The sequence below is a fragment of the Argiope bruennichi genome, chromosome 3 (genome assembly GCF_947563725.1).
Source record: "Argiope bruennichi chromosome 3, qqArgBrue1.1, whole genome shotgun sequence".
Lineage (NCBI taxonomy): Eukaryota > Metazoa > Arthropoda > Arachnida > Araneae > Araneidae > Argiope > Argiope bruennichi.
The window spans coordinates 53,041,078-53,065,435 of record NC_079153.1 but is presented as its reverse complement, the minus strand read 5'-3'; the positions used below and the strand labels follow the sequence as shown (position 1 = coordinate 53,065,435).

The 24,358-nt window shown below is 27.3% G+C and overlaps 1 protein-coding gene across 1 annotated transcript in view; it reads left to right on the top strand.

The window, feature by feature from the left end:
- Positions 1 to 244: 244 nt before the first annotated feature.
- The window catches only part of LOC129964041 (uncharacterized), a 96,013-nt gene continuing 71,899 nt past the window's right edge, over positions 245 to 24,358 (top strand). Inside the window, exon 1 of the mRNA XM_056078708.1 lies at positions 245 to 346. Within this exon, the coding sequence (XP_055934683.1) occupies positions 307 to 346 (40 nt within the window). The 5' untranslated portion in view covers positions 245 to 306. The remainder of the gene's footprint in view (positions 347 to 24,358) is intronic.

Genomic DNA, 24,358 nt, shown 5'->3' with positions numbered 1-24,358 from the left:
AACAACGAAAAAATAATATAAAGCTAGTTGGCGGCGATGCTATCCTTCGAAACATTTTTATTTTTATTTTCCATCTGCCAAACGATTTAGTATCATTCTTTGACGGATATTCGCTTCTTTGTGGAACGAACAAATCGTTTGTTCGGTTTCCAGCTCAATGTTCCGATTGGTTGAAGGCGCGTGACGTCAGAGGCGAAGAGAAAAACTTTTCTCTCTCTAGTCATCCTTTCATCTCATTCGAAAGATATGTGCTTCTTGCACCAGTTCTTGGTAAGAAGTGGTGTGTAATTTTTTGATCCGTGAAAAATGATACTCTGGATACTTGTAGCGAATTTTGTGACAAAAGGTAAGCCTACATTCTAATATAAAAATTCATATTTTTATTTAAAGTGTTTTATAAATTGTTTATTTATTTGAATTTTATAGATATTTATTTAAGAATTGATAATCGATAGAGAAATAAATTTATAAATAATTGCATTATTACACTGAATCAAAACATTTTTATCTTTAAGTTATACTTTTAGTTGATTTCTAATATTTTATTAATTCCTGACTATAAGTTTCATTTATGGTCAGTAATCAGTAAACTATTAAAACAAATATAACAAATACAATACAAACATAACAAACATCAGTTTGTTATTTATCTGAGATAATAAATTACTTATAACTAAAATTTTATTTCATAAATTCCTGATGGATCTGTAAAACCTTTAAGCATAGATTTAAATATTTAAGGCTTTGTTGAGCGCTATATAACCAATATGATAGACATCTTGGATCAGTCATGACTGTCGGATTGCTTCTTATCAGCACAGAGATATCTCGAATTGAGTCAAATTTGTATTAAATGTTTCGAATATATATTAAATTTCTCATCATGAATTTCACTTGTGAGTCACTTTATTTAATCAGATTAAAAAACTGACTAAATAAATTTTAATATCAAAAAAGTTAGTAATTGAAGAAATAGCTTTCTCGGCTTTTTTATACTAGATTATAGATTGTTATTACTTTATCAAAACAGGATAAAGTTGACCGATTGGGAAATAGTAGAAGATGAACAGTATATTATATGCTTATTTTGATCTATCTTTAGATTTAATTGGCCTTTACCTGCAGCTTATCATCTGTGGAATCATGTCTTGAACCTACATAGTGTTGCGAAACCGAAAGTTTTATATCAGGCTATCGTTTATCTGCAACAATTCAATGAATTTATACCATGCTTAAGAATACAATTATTTGAAAGATTCAAAAATTTATCTATATATTCAAAAAAATAATGTAATACCATGTACAATTTATTTCTTCTGAAATTCAAGCTACCGTTTTTTTTTTAAATTCTCTTATATACAAAGAGAAATTATTATATATGTAAAACAATTCTACCTCAAAATTTTCAATGAATCGCCTGTATGTGATCAGCAGATGAAAGTTGTAGATTCTTATCATCTATTTGATGAAATCCATGTGCAGAAATACTGTCTGTCAGTCTTTCCTTGTGCATGCGAATGCGATAACTCAAAATCGAAAATAATTAGATTGCTTCAATTCATCATATAACTTTATCATCAGAATTACATTATCTGTAACAAATTTAGATTTCATATGACAACGAGTTGATCATTAGTCAATCTGTATATTCGAGATTTTGAACACAATACATTAAAAAACAAATATAATGGCTTATATAAATAAGATTTAATGTCTGGTCTTTATGACGTTACTGTTTATCTGTTTGAAATTTTGAATCCATTCTGTTGAAAGGCATCTCAAATGCTAACTTGGTTTATTTTTTACAATCAATGAAGTCCTAAAAGTGCCTTATTGTGTTTATATACAAGAAAGTCTTTCGGAGAATCTTGCAAACAGTTTTTTACAAAATAAAATAGAAATCATACAATTTAAGTGACAGAGCTCAGATTTTAGTAAAGACATAAATACCATCCAGCAAAAACAGCATAAATATTGATTTCATTATAAATATAAGAAAAGTATTAGCCACTATTCTACCAGATAATTCTAAACATTTTTTTATTATAAGATTTCGAATTATCAGAAATTATATATCGTGTTTACTTCGCGGTTATTTCATTCTTCAGCTAAAGCATTCATTTTGCTTCAGAATGCCGTATGTGCCATCATCAGCTGCGCCGGTCAATAATTGTAAAACCGCAGAGCGCAGCAACATAGAAAGGTGTTAATACTATGATGATTTGTATCGCCGTGCATTCAGGACATTTTAAACCCACCACTCCACAATCAAGTAAAAGATTTGCCCTTAAAAAAAACTAATCATAGGAAAAATATTTATAAGCTAATCATTGAAAAATATTAATAACGTTGGAGAAAGATTATATTGTTTTGGCCGCCATAAAATTATTATAATGCACTTATAATTATAAGCTATTTTAATTACAAATTGAAAGATTGTTAATTTTACTTTCAAACACATTTTTATTTGATCAGGTCGAATAAAACTCTTTTTTCGCTCTTACATTTTTTTATCTTATTCATTTTCAAAATTTTTATGTTTTTCTTTTTTTCAAATGTATAATTTTTCAAATTTATGAAACGTGTATTTACGTTCTTAGTGTTCTTTATATATCATTTCAGTTATTCATCCCATGAATAAAAAACGATGGTTTATGTAACATCTTTTTTTATTTTTTCCCCTAAAATCTCATGAGTGCATATTTTTCAAAAGCCATTTTCTTACAATTTTTTGTGAATTTTTATGTGTTTTTGTTGGTAATTGGGAGATCAGAGTTTATCACTTGTTGTGAGAATGTTATCAATGAATTCAATAGATTCTAAAATATCCATATTCTAGTGAAGTACGGAATTTGATAAGATCGATTGATTATTATTTTATTATGAGAAAAATCATGATTAATTTCCTGAAATGCAGTGTAGCATATTCAAGTAGCATATTTATGCAACAAATAATATATTTATGCAAAAACTCAAACTGTTCCAAAAAACTTGAATGAGTAAAAGATTTTCTAAGAAATACTTTTAGACCTCACTTTTAATTAATTCGTATTTTTCTGAAGCATGAATTTATTATTTTGATCATTCTTCAATTAATTTTTGATATTCTTATTCATAAAATGTGTGGCGTTAATAATTCATATTTAAATGAAAATATTTTTTATTTGCTATAAAGTATTTTTTTTTCCTTTTTAAAAATCTAGATTTGAAAACTAGCAAAAGCATCGCATAGATAATTTCAAAAAAATTGCCTATTATTCATTTTGTAAAATTTTATTTGAAATCTGCCTTCTGTTTCTTATTTAAGAAAAAATTAGAATTAAGTATACATTTTTATTACGAAATTTTTGTTACGAACATTTTTGACACGAATTAATAAGATGCTGGAAAATTAAATTAATTCTCATGAATGATATAAATTTAGTTTCGTATCTCAATAAATAAAAAAAATCAGGTTATTTTAGTCATAAGAATATGAATATATTTTGAAATCTTTTATTCATTTATTTCATGTTTGCAAAAATGAAATTTTAAAATCAATTTTCTAATCATTTTCTGATATGCTTATATGTAACGCCAAGGATTTATTCTATTATAATAAATATTCATATCATATAATATCATCGCAACGCATGAAATTACATTATTTAAATGATTGAATTGAGTGATGCATGATGTTATGTTATAGATTCAATAACTAAACTATGAAAACTGTTGTAGTAATATGACCTTTAAATTATCTTTAAAATTCATTAAAATTAGGAGAAAAAAATACGCAAATAGAATTCGCAGCACTGAAAAGCTAATATTTTGAATTTTCAAAATAATATGAAAATGGGTTTGCTCAGTCTTGTGCTCCAAAATTATTGAGAAAATTTTTTAATTTCGATTAATTTTAAATTTTAAATTTGATTAAAATTTTGAAGAACACTATCTTTGTGAACAAATACTGCTTAAGAAATTTTTACATATAAAATTTGGCAAATAATAATTACATGCCTCTAAGTTCAACGATCTGCTCCATGAAACGTTTTGAACAATTTTTGCTTCTTGCAAGTATTATCATGCAATGTATTGGTGGTATCCTTTTGGATATCAAATAAAAATCCGTTTGCTAACTGACATAATTTTTCTACACTTTAAAGAAACTAACTTGATGATTAATATGAATTTAAATAATGATGCCTAAATTGCACATATAACATATTAAGATATCAAATCTCTTTACAATTCGTAACATGCATGTATTTATTGTCATTCTAGTTGTATGTAAAAAAGGAAACAATGGCTATGAGCTTATAGGTTGCTATAGTATAGTCTGCTTCCTTTCTTCATAGCTTTTTAAAAAGTTTTTTGTTCGTTCTAAAATACATAATCTTACGAAAGAAATTATACATTTGCGAAAGCAGGAAAATACGCTAAATAACACAAAATACTTCGGTGAAGGTTTCTCTTAAGGCTTTTTTGCGAACATTTTGAGATTATCCTGCAATACGCGTGGAGAATTAGGTGGAACAACCGCGTCCAAAATTGCCGTCGCTCTTGCACTTAAGCAACGGATGTTTTTCTTCTTTCCGTCGTTCGTTGAAAGCCCTTTCCACTTTTCCCATTAAGACTCATCAGACATTTTATTATTCAAGAATAAAACTTAGCTTCTGTACAGGGAAAATATTGTAACTACGTTAGAGACTTTTTCAAAGGACTTAAGGGGAATAGAGACCAATCGATATTAATCTTCCTTTAAAGCTAGCTAATAATTCTCATCAGCTTTGGGATTTCTCATATGTATTCCCAAAAACATCGAAGAATCAAGAATTTAAGCTGTGTCTTAAGATTTTTTTTCACATGAATAATAAGCTTGTAAAAATCTGGGATTCCTTGTATTTAGGACTTATTAAAATTTCTTTTCCAATATAATAATAATCTTTGACAATAAGTAATTTAATTCTGTTTAAATAAAGATACTTTTGATTACTCCTTTTCATAAAAAGAAGTGATCAGCTTTAAGATCCATTATAATAAATATGTATTATAAATTCTAATTTCCAATTTCTTTTATCAATACCAGTTATACATACCCAATATACGATTCACCTATTAAATAATATGTATGACTGTTTGCAATAATAACATTAAAGGTATGATTTCATATTTAAACATACAGTAAAATATAAATAAATATTTATTAAAATTTTCAACACCCCCTCCCCACTCCGTTTTCTTGACAGAATTATAATTTAGAATTAAATTATAGTAAAACACACACACACACACACACAACTCATCAAATGAAATTAAAAAAAAACTTACCATTCCCATTTGAATGTTAAAATCTCAGGTTTCCAGATTTTTTTTTAGATGACCCTCGTAACATCGAACAGAAAGCGGATATTTAGAAAATCACTCCACTCGGTATTCCATTCTTCAAATTTCAGCACCAACATGCGAAGATTAGGGTGTTTTCAGTGCGTATTTGCATGCATGTGAAAGGCACTCTTGGACCACTAAACTGAGATTCTGCAACAGACATCAGACGTTCTAAAAATGCGCCGTAAACACTAAATTCTGATGATAAAAAAAGAGTATAATTTATAACAGTAAATAATTTATAACAATAAAGGAGCATGCATTTATAACAATTAAGGTTTAGTTTAGTTATATTAACGTTCCGTTGTAAAGCAACACTAGGGCTATTTTGGGACGGGCCTCGTAATTTTGTACCGCGGTCAGATGACGAGGACGACACCTGAGCTGGCATCCCCCTCTCCACACCAACGGGAGGACGTTTGGCATGATGGATTTAACGTGCAACAGACCCCCTTACACGACGGTTCTTCGGTGGAATCGGGTCTCGAACCTGGAACCCTACGGCTCACAAGCCGAGACCTTACCACCTAAGGGGCGTACATTTATAATAATCTATAAATTATGTATTTTTAATGTATTTTCATGGAAAATGCATATTCGATTTTTATTTTCTCTTACACCAAACTAAAAGTAGTGTAATCGTTAACAACGAAGATACAAGATTTTAGGCGATTTCATTGATTCAGACCTTTCTGAGTACGAAAAAAAAAAGAAAAAGATTTTGTCTGTTATTTTGTTGGCTGTCTTATAAATCGCTCCATGATTCCATCTACTTTTTAATCCTTTATTTTCTGTTACAGTCACGAGATATAAAAAAAAAAGTCATCTAATTTAATAGAGCTCACAGTCTTAGGCTTGAGTTATGGCAGCTTACTATTAATTACAGAAAATGCTTGCAAGTATGTCCAAGTATGTTTGTGTGTGAACATGATAAAGAAAAATGCAGCGAATTAGATTGATAAAAATGTAAGATATGTATCAATACCAGAGTTTAAGACATATATCAAGTTTTCCGCCAAATAAATAAAAAAAAAATTAAAAAAAAATGCTATTCCTAAACAACAACTTTGTTTTATTTACCACACAACGAAACTAACAACACAGAATCAGAATACAAAAAACTTTATACAGAAATTTTGAACATTAAAATCGTTACATTAATTGAGATGTAAATCTAATGATTTCTTTTATTTACTCAAATTTTACTATTTATTGAAAAAAGACATTAAATACATTTTTAGTTACTATATTTAATTGCTTGTATATTGCTCTTCTGTCCAATGAAAATATTAAATACATTGTTAATATTCAATTTGCCATGGATAGAATTAAAAATTAAATTTTAAAAAATTCAGAAAATCAACAGAAAAAAAATAGCGTGACAGTCAAACTTATGTCCTTGATGTAGAAGTTATTTCCTGCGGATAATTTTTTCAGTAGGTAGCTTCTGCATAATGCCACCTCCTAAAACAATTATTAAATAAACAAAAGAATAGGTTTTTTTGTACAATTAAACACATTTTTTTACAGATGTTTTTGTGCTATTAAAAAAATACAAAAATATCTATCATCTGAGGATCTTCATATATCAATATTCATGTCCAGAATATTTGATTACATAACACTTTGACAAAATTATGTTTGCCGATAAGTAATTAATTATATCCCTATGAAAAATTACATGAGAAAATAGAAGCAAGTACATTCTTAATTTATTTTAGTTAAGGTCATAATTCAGTTTGTCGAAATTTTAGGCAATCTAGATGATTAAATTGCGTGTAACTAAAATAAATATTTACTCATGTTATTGCTTTAAAAATCAAAATGCGAAGCTAAATTATAAATTTAGGTTAATAATTATTACTATTCAAAGATAAAAATTCGACACATTTTGTGTTCTCTATTTAAAATTATATTAAGTATTTACTTGACTTGAAATCCTTTTATTCTAAATATTCCTGCTGTTTTGATCAATAATGCAGGCCATAAAATTTTTTTGAGAAATAATCAATAATTTTTTTAGGTAATAAATATATATTTTATTACAATTGTCTTGATTTTTGACAACGATTACATAGGACTACTGTGGATTAATATTGATATTCATTTAATCACTTGTTTCGTTTCATTTCGGAAACTTTCAAATGATTATATGTTTTTGCTGATTTGATATGATTATTGAATGATTTGAGCATAAAAGTTGAAATAAGAATCCCTTCGGGGGAGGAGGAACACAGAGATAATAAATTTTCGTAAAAGCAAACAGATTTTTTACTTCTCTGGAAGATACAATAATGGTGGCGCGTTGCGTTGTTAAGGTATCCGATGACGGATCGTACCTTTTTTTGAGGTTTTCTAGAGCAGCTCATAATGTGAACTATAATGCATCGGATAAAGAGCAAGAATTGACCTTGCCGCCTATTCGTGGCAGTCGGGGAATTCAGATTCCCCAGGCTCTAGTGCTGAGATATATTTTTTGTGATTCATTGAAATAAAATTTTGCTAAAAAGAAAAACAGAACAGATCCCGTTAATTAAATTAATTGTTATTCATTACTTTGAAGTCGAGTTATGTAATAATGTCATTTTATGGCATTTTTGGTCTTTTATATTTAACCGAAGTACAGCAAATCTTCAATGGTAAAGTGGATGTATGGGTAAAAGATTTTAAAAATCTTTAATATAAATGCATAATTATAAGTTAGTACATTAATTTCCAAATGTTATGCATTTCTTTAAAAAAAATGGAGGAAATTGGATGGGCTCAAATTATATGCAGAATTGCCTCAGGTAATTGCTCCTAATTTTGTTAAGCGATTAAAACCTCATAATCTTATATTTTGTCAAGCATAAATAAGATATAAACAATTGTGCAAATGGCTTAACGAATATAAGGAAAAAAAATTGTTAGATTCTCTTAAATTTATTTTGACCGATAATAAAATAAAACGATATTGAATGATATTAAAATAAAAGCATTATTTAAGAATGTCTCATTAGTTTGTATGCTAAAATAAATGTTTTACTGAAATTAATAACCAATACTTAAAAGAACTGTAAATATAACCAATCAAGGAGCTTTAAGTAAGAAATCTTTATCCCTCAATCATGAACATTAGAATTGCACATTGTTATATGTTAAAATTAAATGAACAGCAAAGTAATTTTTGATTTGATTGCAAATGTTAACAATTTTTAATTAATATTTACCATTGATTTTATATGTAACCAAATATTATATACTACAAAAAATATGATGGCTAATTTTAATCTTATTTTTTTAATTGTTGGATAACAGAAAATTCTACAGTTCCTCATCTTGATATTGGTAAATTATCAAAATTTGACCCAAGATTTTTTTTACGAAATTCTCGAATTTGAAAATTCTTATTGTATCTAATCAACGCGGAAGTTTTTAGTACTAAAATTTGCAGAAAATTTCTTTTTGCATCATACATTTCTTTCATTTTTCTTCATAGGTTACAATTTACAGTTTTTCTTAATTAAAAATTTTTGTAGTTCTTCTAACAATAACGTAGAAAATGTGTTTATGTCTTTGCGTTCTATAGGCAATGCACTGTGCGTTTGACACTGAACTACCAAATTTGATACAAATATACTTTGGATTTGGAGACGATTCTATTTGAAATTTAAATTAGGATTTTAATAGTTATTAAGCAAAATATTGGCATTTTGCTACAGTAGCTTCCGAAAATATTATTGGACAAAAATTATTTTGTACACCATTTTAGGATTCAAAAAAAGTATCTTTTTACTGATGCCATTTTCTTTGTCATATAGTTTTTTTTTTTCTAAATTTTTACTATTTTTAAAATTTTGTCATAATTTTCATAAGTATATTTCATTGTAACTATGCAATTCAAACCGTTTTCATTATTTCATTAAATATTTAATAGTGTGCATATTTTATAGTTGAAAGTTAAAAAAAAAAGGATTAAGTTCATGATATTCGAAGCATTTATGAAGAATAAGAAAATAAAATTATAATATCGCAAAAAATGAAATTTAAATTAGGATTTTAATTAATTAAAAAGTAAGCAAAATTATGGCATTTTTTTCATTTTTAAACTTTGGAATTTTCTGGACGAAAATATAACTGAACAAAAATTATTTTTGCACCACTTTAAAATTTTTAAAAAAATTATCTTTTTACTGATAGCATTTTATTTGTCGTACAGTTGTTTTTTTTTCTGATTTTTGACTATTTTTAAAATATTTGTTTAATTTTCTTTAGTATATTTCATTGCTGTCATGAAATTCAAACCATTTTAATTATTACATTAAATATTTAATAATGTCCACTTTTTTTTCTATTGTTGAAAGTTAAAGAAAGATTCTGTTCATGATACTGGGAATAAGGAATAAAAAATGAAATTATAGTATCGCGAAAGGCGATATGTAATTGAAAGATAGTTATTATATTTCGGATAGTTACGTTTTTTAATGACATTATGATGTCATGAAACTTTACTCCATTTTGATTGGATAATAAAATAGAATGAGATCATTAAAAGAACATGGCTGTATATCTGTCACAATTTGATGTTTAAAAATGCTTAATTGCGCATCATGAAAATGAAAGTTAAACATTAGAGATTTAATAGATTTTAAACAGTATCGTATTCCCGGTAAATCAAAGAAGCGTCTATTAATGGCTAGTTTTTCATAAAAACAAAAAGGAAGATGAAATTAAAAAATGAAGATTGCTCGCTGATTGATGTGTTAAAATGAAGATTTTCAAACAATGCGGAATATTAACACCATGTTACTAATTAGAAGTAAATCGGAAGTGAGCGCGAGCAGGAAACATGCAAAGCTTGACCTTATGGGACTTAAAATGCTAGCATGAAGAGTTCAGTATTCTGCTCCATCGCACACGCTCAAGGTTAATAGCTTATTAATAAGTTAAAAGCTCGACAACCACTGAAAAGCGCATTTCCTTTCTTTTCCTACCGCCTCTTTGGACTTTCTATGTCTTCTGCAACCATTTACTTAATCTCCGTGCGAAAAGCTGGGGCAGATACGAAGGGAGACAGAAATAGTGAAGGTCAAATCTGTGAAAAGCTTGGAAATATAAAGCAGACACAATACATTATGGTACTCGAGGAAAAAAAGGATTCTGCTCAAGTTATTTGAAAGATTTCTGGCTTAGATAAGAAGTGATAAATTTTTTCCCTTTTTCGTGAAATGCTCTTAATATGTAAATGCATGCAACCTTATTTATGTCTGTGATATATCGATGACTGGCTGCTTTAAAGTGCAGATATATAAAAAAACTCATCTTTATTCAGTTTCGATAGAATGTAAGTGCACGCATGAAAGCACTCACTACGGAAAAAAAAAAGAGTAATGTCTACAGTTTACAGTTGTTAAATCTTATCTCTGTCTTCATCACTTTCGAACAGCTTTAAGGAATTAAACTTTTTATAAACAATAAAATGTTTCTAAAATGACATTGGTTTTTGGTACCATAACTCTCCTTGCCACTATTGAAAATAAATAGAATTAGAATAAATATTAAAAAATAAATAAATTTGATTCCTTTTATACATTTTATGCATAGTTTTCCTGGATTTTTAAGCAGTTAACTGTTTTGACCTCTTTGGGAAAATGCATATCTAAATTAATAAATATTATATAAATATAATAATTATTATTGAATAAACTCGTCATAACGCTAAATGTTGTACTTTGCCATGACGTGTATACTTGTCAAAAACGTTAACTGCTTAAACGATGCATTATTTTTCAAGTTCTATATTTCATAAAACGAATTTATAATGAATATTTGAGATTAAATTCCTTCAAAGGGATTAAATGGAAAAATATCGATTGATCCAATTAAAAAATTCATTGTAATCAGAAAATTTAAAACTATTTGATGAAAATTTAAAATATCCCAATGAAAGGTACTAAAGAAAAAAATGACGATTCTTCGTACGAATATCAGATTTAGTTAGTAAAAGTTAAGGAATATGTGGAAAAGAATGCCGTAAATAAAATTTCAAAAAGAGAGAATAAAACGAACGCTCAGTTTACTGGTATAGATATCTCAGTATTCGATTCATTCATTCTTCGTCATTATATATATATTAATCACAAATTATAAGAGAAACTGGAGTGTAAGAGATGCTAACAATTGTCATAAACACTCGAAAATCAACTTAAGAAGCAAATAAAATTTTAAAAAAATTAACAAAAAAAAAATATTTCGCCCCTACTGGTCGTTTTGCCCTCCCTTTCTCTTTTAATTTTTTTTAATTTTCATTACTAATTATTTCCATTTTGATTTCCATTTTTCTTCTATGATCTGAAATGCTTACTAAGGGAAACTGACTTCCGATAACCATTTTTTTCTTCCTAGTACTAGGTGAAAAATATTTAATTTCTAATTACACCAAAAGCCTTTATTTATCATTAGTAAATTTTTTTACACAAGGACTTTATATCCATCAAATTAATACATATTTAGCCATAATTAATATGTTCAAATTCTTTCCTTCTCAAGACTACCAAGAAATATCTATAATCGTTAAAAGTGGTGTAAATCATCAAGGTAATAAATTTTGACGAGATTTTCCTATATAAACTCTGTATTATGAATAAAAAAATCAAACGAGGTAATTACAGTGATATTCCAGATTTCGTTTTTCCAATTTACTTGGCCATCTAAATAGTGACTCCATATTTCTACTAGGTTTCACAGTATTTTTCAAACGATGTTTATACTTCATGAGAAAAATAAATTTCATTCACTCTGAATCCGCTTTGTTTGAATGAAGTTAAAATTTACTAATAGAAATACTCTCTACAAATACTCTATTTAACGCATGAACGGTTTCACATTCAGCATATGAATCTAATAAAATAAAAATACAAATTATAGTTTTAGTACTATTTGTATGTATTTTTTTTAAATTTTGCTTAAAGCCTTTTTGGAAAAATAAAGTGAGTGTAGCTATATAATGAGGATTCACCTCCGAAAGTCTTTTCAAATGTAACTATTTTTGAGAACCATTACACACAAAAAAAATTATAATGCTACATGTTTCCGAAATTAGCTGTTAATATTATTAGTATTCTATTGTGCAAAGGCTTAGATTTAGTTCGCTTTTATTTTTCTCCCATCAAAAATTACAACGTGGCTCTGACGAGTTGACTTTCTGCACCAAATAGAAGAATGCATTTTCTGCGATGGTAGAAAGAATTAAATAGAAAGCAAGTCTCTGAAAAATGATAGAGTTATGATAAAACGATTAAGTTGAACTAATTGTATTTTTTTTCTGCTTCCTATTATTGATATATCTTCATTCACTTATTATGATCGAGAATGCAGCGAAATCTGACAGCTGTTAAATAACATCTGCCTCCTAACCTATCAAAATAGACTCATCTGAGATCGCGCATTTTTTACGTCACACTCGTCATCTCATCAGAAACAGACTGGTTTCCAAAAATGAACGTAAAAACTCTAAAATAGATATTTGTTCCTATTGTATAACTTATAATTAATAGAATTGCATCTCTAATCTGGTTAAAGAAATGTTGTGAGAAATATTAGATAAATCAATATTTAAAATTCTTTCGTAGGCTATAAATAAAATATTACTTTGACAAAAGAAATAATTGCGTAATTACGCGTTATTTCAATTGTTAAATGTGAAATCCAGTTACTCTTAATTTCTTCATTTTTTAATAAGTTTACTCTTGTTAACAATTTACTGTCTCAGCTATCTTAAAATAATTTGTTAACAATAACAGTTAATAGTAGTCAAATAAAAAAATTAATGGATTTCATTTCGTTCTAATGTAAAAGTTAAGAATTGTTTCTCCTTTCAGTTATATTTTTCTTATTAAGAGGAATATATTCTTTGCGCTTTTTTTTAACGAATAATAAATCAAATATATCAGAATTATTATAACAAAAGAAAGCATATTAATTTTTGGGTTACTTCCTCAATATATATGAATAAAGAAAGAAACAGATACAAAAGAAAATAAATCACGATATAATTTTTTTATATTTTTACTTGATTGATATGGATATATTTTAATTGATAAAATGAAAGCGATGCATGGAAAACTGAGAACAAAAGAAAAAAATCCTAATTATGTCATGTAAAAATCTTTAACATATATTTCATCTTTAATATTATTTACAAACAATAAAATTACGCGTAGCATAATTTATTTAAAGGTGTCACCTATGGAATAAACTTATGGACATATGTCTATAACAATGCCCCTATTTGAGAATATGATACTCGTTTATTTCCTTATTTACACTTCCTGCTTGTATTTTACTCAAATATATAGATCCCAAATAAAAAATAAGGGTAAGTATAAATTTATTCTGTCATTGTAGACTAAAATAACTATTAATGACATCTAATTTAATTTCATTGAAAAAGGAAAAAGACACTTCTAATTACTTTCCTTGGTTAAAAGTGTACAAAGGTCTTATTTTTAGCCACATTTGATTTAAAAAAAAAGAGACGTAACAATGGCTCTAGAAAAGGTCGTTAGGGTTGGATCCCTATTTTCCTCATATTATTGACGCATGGTATGATGACTTAAAGGACAGTGACACATGTCAGATGTTACTGTCGCTTTGACTTTTGTAAGGGCTAAATTTGATTTGTACCACCAGAGGTGGCAAATATGTTCTGCTTTATTGAGACAGTTCTTAACATGGTATTGTCTTTCAGAATATTGAATACATGCGCTGTTGAATGCTATTGTTTTTATTCTCCACTTACACAATTATTACTTGTATTTCCCGAACCAATTACGGAACTTCCACCTTATTATAAGGATCAATATAGTGGTTTATGTGGTACAATTCATGTAGGGCAATATCTTAACTGTTTATTTTGAGGGTGGTTCTGAATTTTTTCGAATACTTCACTGACTGTTTTCTTTCCAGTCTTTGAGAATTGTGCAAATCGGCCGTATGATTTAGCAAGAGATATCAGTTTGGGATCTTGAATTCTAACTGAATCACTAAAAATTTACTGTGTATGTGAATTTGGTACATTAAAAATTTGGTTGTGGATCAGATCTATTTACTATCTTCCTGTAACTAATATAATCGAGTGCAGTTCAGGTTCCATTTTCTTAATCTCATATAATCATAAAATTACGTTAATTCAATCAATGATCAATTAAACTAAAGCTACGCTTTTTGCTAAATACAACATAGTTTGATTGAAATATTATAATATGGCAGTTTGGATTTGCAATAAAAATTAATGTGTGTGTATGTGTCGATCTGTTGGCACTCCATCTGTTGGTCATTTGACTTAGAGCTACCAAACTTGGCATATATATACTTTGGTGGGTGGGAATATGCACCTCGGAGTGATGCTTTTAAAATTTTCATTAGAATTTTAATTAATTAAAAAATAAGCAAAATTTTGAAGTTTTCCTTGATAACTTCCGAAAATATTACAAAAATAATATTTACATCAACTCGAAAAAAAAAAAAAAGATTGTTTCCAATAGTACCAATTTTTTGCCGAGTACTTTTTTCGATTTTTAATCAATTTTTAAAAATTATCTCAAGTATATATTCCAACAAAAATATTAAACAAATATTGAACGTTTCACGAATAATAATATAAAAATGTAAGAATTCTGGAAGAACACCGAAGTTATTCATAAAAATCACTATTAAAATTGTAGATATTTTTCGGTTCTGTTTTATAAACCGATATCGATATTAATAAGAATATATTAATATGAAAAACTGCTGTTTTTCCCTATGATTAATTGATATATAAAGATACAGACCAAAAATTAGGGAAATAAATAGCACAATGTAAGATCTCTAAAATAGTATGGTTTATTTATCTATTAAAATTTTAAGTTTAAAAATATTTTGCTGAAGAAGCCATTAATACCAAATTGTATTAAATAGTTAATTCAAAATTTTAGCAGCCATTAATACCAGTAAACAAGCTGGTCGACAAAGGTGACCAGTAATTAATAATTTACACTGATATATTTTTTCAACGCTTGCATTATTTTATTAAGCACTTGAAAGAGAACAATTTTTGAAAACATTGGCTTTTCTTAATGAATAATTATGCTTAAATTTTCAAAAATAAAAATGTATCTTTAAACCACGCCAAACACTCACTTACCATTTGAAATAAACCATCAAAATTTTGGAAAAGTAAAAAGAAATGAATAATTATAATATATTTAACAGAATGTGTTATTTTAATGGATTTCTCAAATAGTTTCATTGTCTGAACAAGTTTAGAAAAGAATATCAGAAAACAAGAGCCCCAATTCATTATTTCCATCCATCGATTGGAATCCCTTCTTATTCTCTAATTTTTTCCCAGATATCATGGAATCAATCTAATTCATGCTTCAGTGGTCTGATAAATGATGAGAGTTTCCAATTTTTCTTTTAAATTATTTGTTTGAACGCTATGAATTCAATTATTTCTTCTATTTGTACAAAAAGGTGTACAATCTGTAGCTTTCCATAATAAGTTAGCTCTTTTGTATTCTTTTGGAAACGGAAGGAAACTGAATTAAATCCAGATTCAGAGCGTTCAAAGTATTTGCATGAGGAAAACAACTATTTCAGTTCCCGTATCCTTTCATTTCGAAAATGAGCGTTAATTGTAATAACTCACGGGACTCCTTCCTCGTCATTATTGCATTCTATCATCAAGTTTATTTACCCATTCTTGTTGTGCATTGGAATGTTCGTGTAAAACATATCAAAACAATGTACTATACAAATTATATTTCAGAATCCAATGCTTATTTTGCAAAATCTATACTTATAATAAAGCTCAATGTGTGTGTGTGTGTGTGTGTGTGTGTGTGTGTGTGTGTTGGCGCTCTACAGGCCAGGTCATTTGACATACAGCTATCAAATTTGGTACATGTATACCTTAGAGGTCGGGAATGTGCACCTGGGGTCCCTTTTTTTGAAATTTTAATTAGAATTTTAATTATTAATTAAAAACTAACTTTCCCGCCAAAAAAATCTTTCATTTTCCCCACCGCCAACTTTTCCGCCAAAAAAATCTTCCATTTTCGCTATCGCCAAATGAGTAAGGCTTCCGGGTTTTTTTTCTCCCAACAGTAATGAGGCTAGGGTTAGTATTTTTCGGCGGATTATTTCAAACGATTCTGTTTATTTTCTTAATGTTGATGCATTTAAAATTAAACATTGTTAATTAATCGATCCTTCAGATTCATTCTGAAGAACTTTTGAATAAAAATAAAACAGAATAAAGGAAATTAAAAATTTCTAATCCGCATAGCGTTACCCCAACTGGCGTAGAAAAAAAATCACGTATTTGCGTTACGTAACTGGCGTTGAAAATTCACGCATGCGCTTTGTGTTCTGAATTTCGCATTGTGTTGACGAATTATTATCAACCGATGCGGACTGGATTTAAATTTTTTTTAGGTTCGTTGCATGTTTTTGTAATTAAAATGTATTTATGTTAGTTATATATTTTTTGTATATGCTTATAGTTTTAAGTGCATCGTTTTTTAAGTAGTTTTTTTAAAACCTGTTTTAAACCGTCTATTTTAAACGATTCGTTTCATTTTCTTAGTGTTTGATGCATTTAAAAGTAAACATTGTTAATGAATCGATCTGCTCATGATGAATCTGAGAAAATTTTGTTGACAAATTCTTGAGATAATACGTAAATTGAAAAGGATATTCTTTAGTGCCCATAAAGTTTAAACGCTGAGTGACTCTATTTTCATTAATCAGATTATAAAAAAATTCTTTGTTTCAGTAAAAAATATTATTATATTAATTGCAGATTAATTCTTTCCACTTTAATTTAAAACATAAATTCTACGGGTGTTAACAGAAAATTAGAGAGATACATATTACGTTATGACTGAAGGCCTTTATAATATTATGAGTGAATTATATGACTATCAAAATTTGAAGTTTTAAAATATTTTGATGAAGAAGCTATTAAAGTAGGAATTGCATAAAATATTTAAATATAAAAATTTTAACGAGCATTAAGATTGGCGAACCGGTTGGTCGACAAATTCTTGAGATATTACATAAATTAAGAAAGATATTTTTTAGTTCCCATAAGGTTTAAATGCTCAGTGACTCTGTTTTCGTTAATCATGTTATTAAAAAAATTAACATTTATTGACGAACACGAACACACTGATATTCACCGTTACTCTGATTAGATATTATAAAATCTGAATAGATAAACATAAACGTGTAAACAGCTGTGCGCCGGTTTCTATGGCAACACAGCTAGAAAGGGAAAAGAAGTTTCCGAAGAAAATTCACGCATGCGCATTGTTCTGATTGTTGTCATGACAACCACTTTCAACAGACGATTTAAATTATTTTTAGGTGAGTTACATGCTTTTGTAAGTAAATTGTATTTATGTTAGTTATATATTTTTTGTATATGCTTATAGTTTTAAGTACATCGTTTTTAAGTAGTTTTTTTTTAAACCTGTTTTCAATGATTTAAATTATTTTTAGGTTAGTTGCATGCTTTTGTAATTAAATTGTATTTATGTTAGTTATATATTTTTTTGTATATGCTTATAGTTTTAATTACATCGTTTTTTAAGTAGTTTTTTTAAACCTGTTTTAGACCGATTATTTTAAACGATTCATTTTATTTTCTTAGTGTTTGATGCATTTAAAAGTAAACATTGTTCATTAATCGATCTGTTCATGATGAATATTAATCGATCTGTTCATGATGAATCTGCGAAAATTTAGTTGACAAATTCTTGAGATATTATATAAATTAAGAAAGATATTCTTTAGTGCCCATAAAGTTTAAACGCTCAGTGACTCTATTATCAGTAATCATATTATTAAAAAAAATGCTTTGTTTCAGTAAAAAATATTATATTAATTGCAGATGAATCATTTACACTTTAATTTAAAGCATAAATTCTACGAGGGGTAACAGAACTACGAGGGGTATCACGTTATGACTGAAGGCCTTTATAATATTATGAGTGAATTATATGACTATCAAAATTTGAAGTTTTAAAATATTTTGCTGAAGAATCTATTAAAGTTGGAATTGCATAAAATATTTAATTATTAAAATTTTAACGAACATTAAGATTGGCGAACCGGCTGGTCGCCAAAGGCGGCTAGTTATTATTATAAGTACAAGAATATTTTCGTAAGTAGTATTAAAAAGAAATATTAAACTATCGTTTGAGTAAACAAATAAATAAATAAAACGATTTCATGGCATATTAGATATAGAATAAACAATTTCGTGCAAAATAAATTTTCGTAAGTAGTATTAAAAAGAAATATTAAATTATCGTTTGAGTAAACAAATAAATAAATAAAACGATTTCATGGCATATTAGAGATAGAATAAACAATTTCGTACAAAATAAATTTTCGTAAATAGTATTAAAAGTAAATAATAAACTATCGTTTGAGAAAAAAAAATAAAAACAATCGATTTCATGAAACATTAAATATAAAATAAAGAATTTTTTTTCGTGAAAATATTAATTCACATTAAACAAAAACATACACAAAAAAAATGTGTTGTGAAAAAAATAATCCCCCCAAAAAATAATATTGTAAACGTGTTATGGACTTCGTAATCATCTTCACATATAAAATTTAGCAAATGATCAATAAAGAAATAAATGCTCAAGTTACTCTTCTTCACTTAATAGACTTGTATTAATTCATGTAACAGATTTTTTTCACTTATCTTGAAGAGATTTGTTTATCAGAAATAATATTCCCTCTGGACTTCTAGTATTAAATAAATAAATAAATGGATTTTTCGATGTTGTTCATTTAGAGGCTAGATGCCATGTACAGTTAGTTTTGTCGTGTGACTGTGACATCAACTAAATTTATTTCAGCTGATCCATTGCATGAAAATAATGAAATCATTAATTAAGCCTGATATGGATAAATTATCCTCTTCAGTACTTTAGAACATATTTTTTTTAAGTTATCTGCAATAAAAAGAAGTCTTGTCAACCAAAGTATAGGGTGGTCGCAAAATCTTCCCTTGGTTACAAAAAAAAAAAAATTATTGTAAAAAAACTCTTATAATTTAGCATACGGTTATTTCGATATATCGTTAGAATGTTTATAATTTTTTTATAAAACCAATTATGCCAGCAAATTTCAATACGGGGGTCCGTGGTAGCTGGAAGAACGTCAAGGCAGCATTCCAATTCTCGTCAAATATTGTCCAACATTTCGACTTAACTTTGAGGGTATAAATGTTTTAATTTACCGTTGCAAAGATTTTGCTCCTTACATAATAGCAAAAGGAAAAATCTCTTGTAACAATATGGATAATCATCGCCATTTTGAAAAAAATAGACTGGAAAAATCACTATTTCTGCATTAATTTAGTCATATATTGATCTAAAAAATAAGAGCATGATTTTCATAATCACTTTTTTTTCTGTAATCAGCGAAAAACTTTGAGATTGTTTTATGTATATAAATGTGCTAAATATTTTGATTTCTGTTTTTATGTGTTACAAATTACACAGGAAAACACACATCGAAAACATACTTTCATTTTTAATTAATTCGTAAGTGATATTTCCATCTAAGCCAAATATTTTTATAATTTTGTTTTTAGTGATTATTTTCAGTAATTTCGTAACACTTTCAATGAGAATAAAAGAAATTGTTCAATACTTCTTTTCGTGTAGATTTCATTGCGGTTGGTAATCCGCTAATAATTCTATCGTTTTCAACTAACAACAAACAATTTTAGTTTATAAAGATGCAAAATCTTAAAATTAGAAGCAATTTTAACATGATAATATTTATAGGCTAACTTAATCAGTAAATCGCGTCATGCATGATTAAAAAACCGTACAAAACTTTTAGGCAGATTGTTGGCATCTACCAAAGTTGACGGGTAATTATTTTTTGGGTAGTAGATGCTCAATCAGAAAGTGTTTTTCCGAATTTTATTTACATCTTTAAATAAAAATTGATTGAGATTTTAATTCTTCTCTGTAACTCCGAAGTATGTTGCACTCAAAAATTATTTGTATATCACTTTAAAAAATTCACTAAATTTTACTTTTGAAATTTTTTTCACTTTTAATTTTTTTAATATTATTATATTTTATAACAATATTTTAAATTATTTTAGTAACACATTTTCAGTGCAATGATATTTAATATATATATATTTTGTATGCAAGTTATATTCTCAATAGTTATAAGTCTAAAAATAATACAATCAACATATCAGCCAAAAGTATTATCATGCTAATCGAATCTCAAATTATCCAATCTCTGTTGTTCATTTTTTATTAATAAAGTGTTGTCGATCAAGATAGAGATTTTCCATATGAAAATCTGTTAAGAAGTGTTAGGATGGATAAGAAAAGTTGTAATCTGACACACAATTCTAATATTCTAACTAAATCTTCACTATTTAAATCCTAAAATAAGCATATTTCATAAATGTATTTAAATTTCATTTTATTCTAAACGAAATACAACGCAACTATATTTTATTACGATCATTTCTTATTGAATATTTATAAGAAAATCATTTACGACAAGTGAATTAAAATTTATCAAAATTTTGTAAAAACAGCAAAGTAATTTCGAAGTCATCGCAACTTCAAAATGATTCATATTCATTTTTTTCTTTGTCATATTCATTTTTTACTTAAAAATGAAAAAAATGCACGGAGTTTGTCAAATTTTATGAAAAATGCTGATTTGAATTCCATAGTTATATATTTAAATGCCTAATTCTTTAGCCTATATTCAAATAAACAATAACCTTTGTTTTGAAACCAAATCTAAGAGTGAAGATAATAAAAACAATTCTTCAAAACTGGGTCATAGAGAAAATGAATAAATTAATAAATTCAATTATTGGTCGAAATAAAATAAACAATACAGTGATAAATTTATCTCATTTATTTACAATTATACCGATTGTAACATGGTTTTCAAAATTGATAAAGTCTCTAAATAGTATAAATTAGGTTATTGTTTTGAAATATTTAAAATAAAATTATTGATACTCTGAATATAAAAAGGAACGGGGGAGAAGTATAGTAGTTCTTGGATTTGAAACATCGCAGGGATTAAGCATTTATTTCGTTGAAAACTTCATATTAAATTTTAAGTGTTTGCTTACTAAGATAGGACGTTTGTATCTATGTAGAAAACAGAACAATAAAAAACAGGTCAACCTTTTAAGAACGCATCTGCTTTAAAAGAAGCATACATAATAATGATGCAACACTGGTAAAAGCAGGTAAAAAATATATGCGATTAAAAATGATGATGAAAATTGCCATTGATACTTTTTTGATTGCCTATGCGATTTCGAGCTTCAATATTCATTGCCTACGCGTTTTCGAGATTCAATATTCATTGCCTACGTGATTTCGAGCTTCAAAACCCCCTAACCAATACAACATCATGTTCTCACATCATAAAACCACCTTATTCTAGGAATGTTGGAAAATTAATAGTTTTAAATCTCCTTCTTAGATGTTGTCTTTAGTGTGTCATAAAGTTAAAGACAAATTGGCGAAAAAAAAAAAAGATAATTTCATCATATAGATGATATATTTTTTAATGAATTTTGAGAGCCCGTGGCAACCCATAGATGCTGATTTCAAGCTAACCAGTTGCCTAGGGCCGCTAAGCTAAGCGCAAACAACTCAATTATAAAATGTTATTTTCCTAGTTGCCAAATAAATAAATAAATACAATTTCTATTAATGATAACATATTAATGCAATATTAACATCTTTTACTGTAATTGGTTAGATTACTGTATGTTTCTTTATAATATAGTTGTTATATATATAGTTGTTAAATAATTTATAAAACTGAAAATCTGCGTCAATAATATTGAGTCAAAATATGAGTGCTGGGAAATCTGGTCAGATTATAGATATATAAAAAAAGAAATACGTATTCACAAAATTAATAACATTAAAAATATAAACATAAAATAAAGCAGTAATATCTTAAAATTGTGCCGAAATTTCAAACTGAATTAAGCACTTAATTAAAAGATGACCCTCACGATGTGCATTGCTAGGAGCCAAAAAATATGTAAATCTGTCACTGATGTCTAATGATAAGATCTGTTCACGCGATCGTAGAATTACAAGCTCAGGATCGAACTCTAAAGAAAATCCAGGTGTATGTAGGACTAGGACAAATTGAATCTTTCATTGTTAGTCAAGAGTCTTCGTATTAATGTAATGGGAAAGTTGGGTTTACCTTTTTCATATATCGTCCTTGTTATTTGGTAATGATTCAAGACTACTAGAACAAAACAAAACAATTCCGTCTCAAAACAACTCTTGTTTCAATTTAAAAATAGTATGCTAAACTTATAAAATTTTATTAAATAACTATGATGTTTTTTGTTTTAAATAATACCTTTTAGATGGCAGATCATATATAGGCTATAAATTTTAAAATTTTTGCGACATTTATAGCTATTATACAAACTATTTATATTCTTTGCTTAGCTATTTCAAACAGTCAAAATTTTTATTGGAAAAGAGATATGAAACTCTTTAATCAGATCGTTGAATAATTATATTTAATGCCATTTAATATAAGAAGTATAATCAATATTGAAAAGTGATGTAATCAAAATGGATGCCCATAACGCTCGGATTATAAAATAAATGGAAACAAATTGATTAGAAATCTTAATTTTGTGATTAAAAAAGCAAATGTATTTAGTATAGGATGAACTGTTAGTTATTATTTAAAATTCGCAGTTTATGAAAAATTATACGAAATCTTGATATGTTTTACGGTATTACACACAAGGCACTGAAAATGATAAAAATATTTTTTTATTTAAATGTCCCACTTCAGATTCATTTCTTCAAAAATATATTCGAAGTATGAGATTGTTAACAAAAATATGATCATATATTTCAGGACATCATCTTAAAAATAATTAAAAATTATTTTATTTACTTATGTGGGAAATTCTCAAAGTTTTATTTCTATATCATAATTTTTAGGGTCTACTTGAGATATTATATTATTTAAATAGGAAATTTTTATGTTTTAAAGAGTTATTACAGAATCCATTTGTTTGAAAATTTAATTATTTCTTTTCATTTCATTGAATTATATCGAAAACCAAATTTATCAGCAATTGAACTCTCCAGCCTCCCAAGAAAACTTCATAAAAGATAAGCAATGATCGCCTCACTTAAAATTTATGTTTGTGGAAAAACAAAAATTAGAACAACTTCGAAATCTGTGAAAAAAAAATTAATATAGAAGGTATGTTGCTTTTAGAAAGTAAAGGTCATTGCCTTTTTAAGCGATTTCATCGGTTGATTCCAGTTATAACCACATCTAACCGGTGCTAATAAACCTAAAATTAGGGCGGCAACTAAGCGCACTTTCTAAGGAGTGGTTTCAGGTCATTAAGACATTACACGGATGTATCGGATTGCGACAGTTTCGGACATCAGGCTATTAAATTTGTGCCCTAAGGTTCTTCAATCTAATATTAATTAGAAATGTAAATGTAGTTGGGTAAGATAAATAAAGTTATATCGATTGACAACTAAATCAGAATTCATTCATTTAAACAAAAAATGTAATTACATTCTAAAATATTCGAATAGTATATATTTCCAAAATTTATTTTAAATCGTAAATAATTCGTTTAACATTTGTCCTAAAAAATATTTGCATAAAAATATTTGCATTAAATTTGCATAAAAAACTACACATATATGGGACTGCTTTGCTATAGTGGACAGGAAATCGTAAAATAACGTTCGAATCTTAGTTGTATTAGTACTTTTATATACAATCTTAGAAGACATATTGTTGTAAAATTTAGCATTAGAATTAACAAGTTTTAGAAAATTTCAATGTTTACAGAAGATAATAATCAAGGTAAATTCTTATTCATCATTATTATTATTTGTTATTACCAATATAGTTTGGA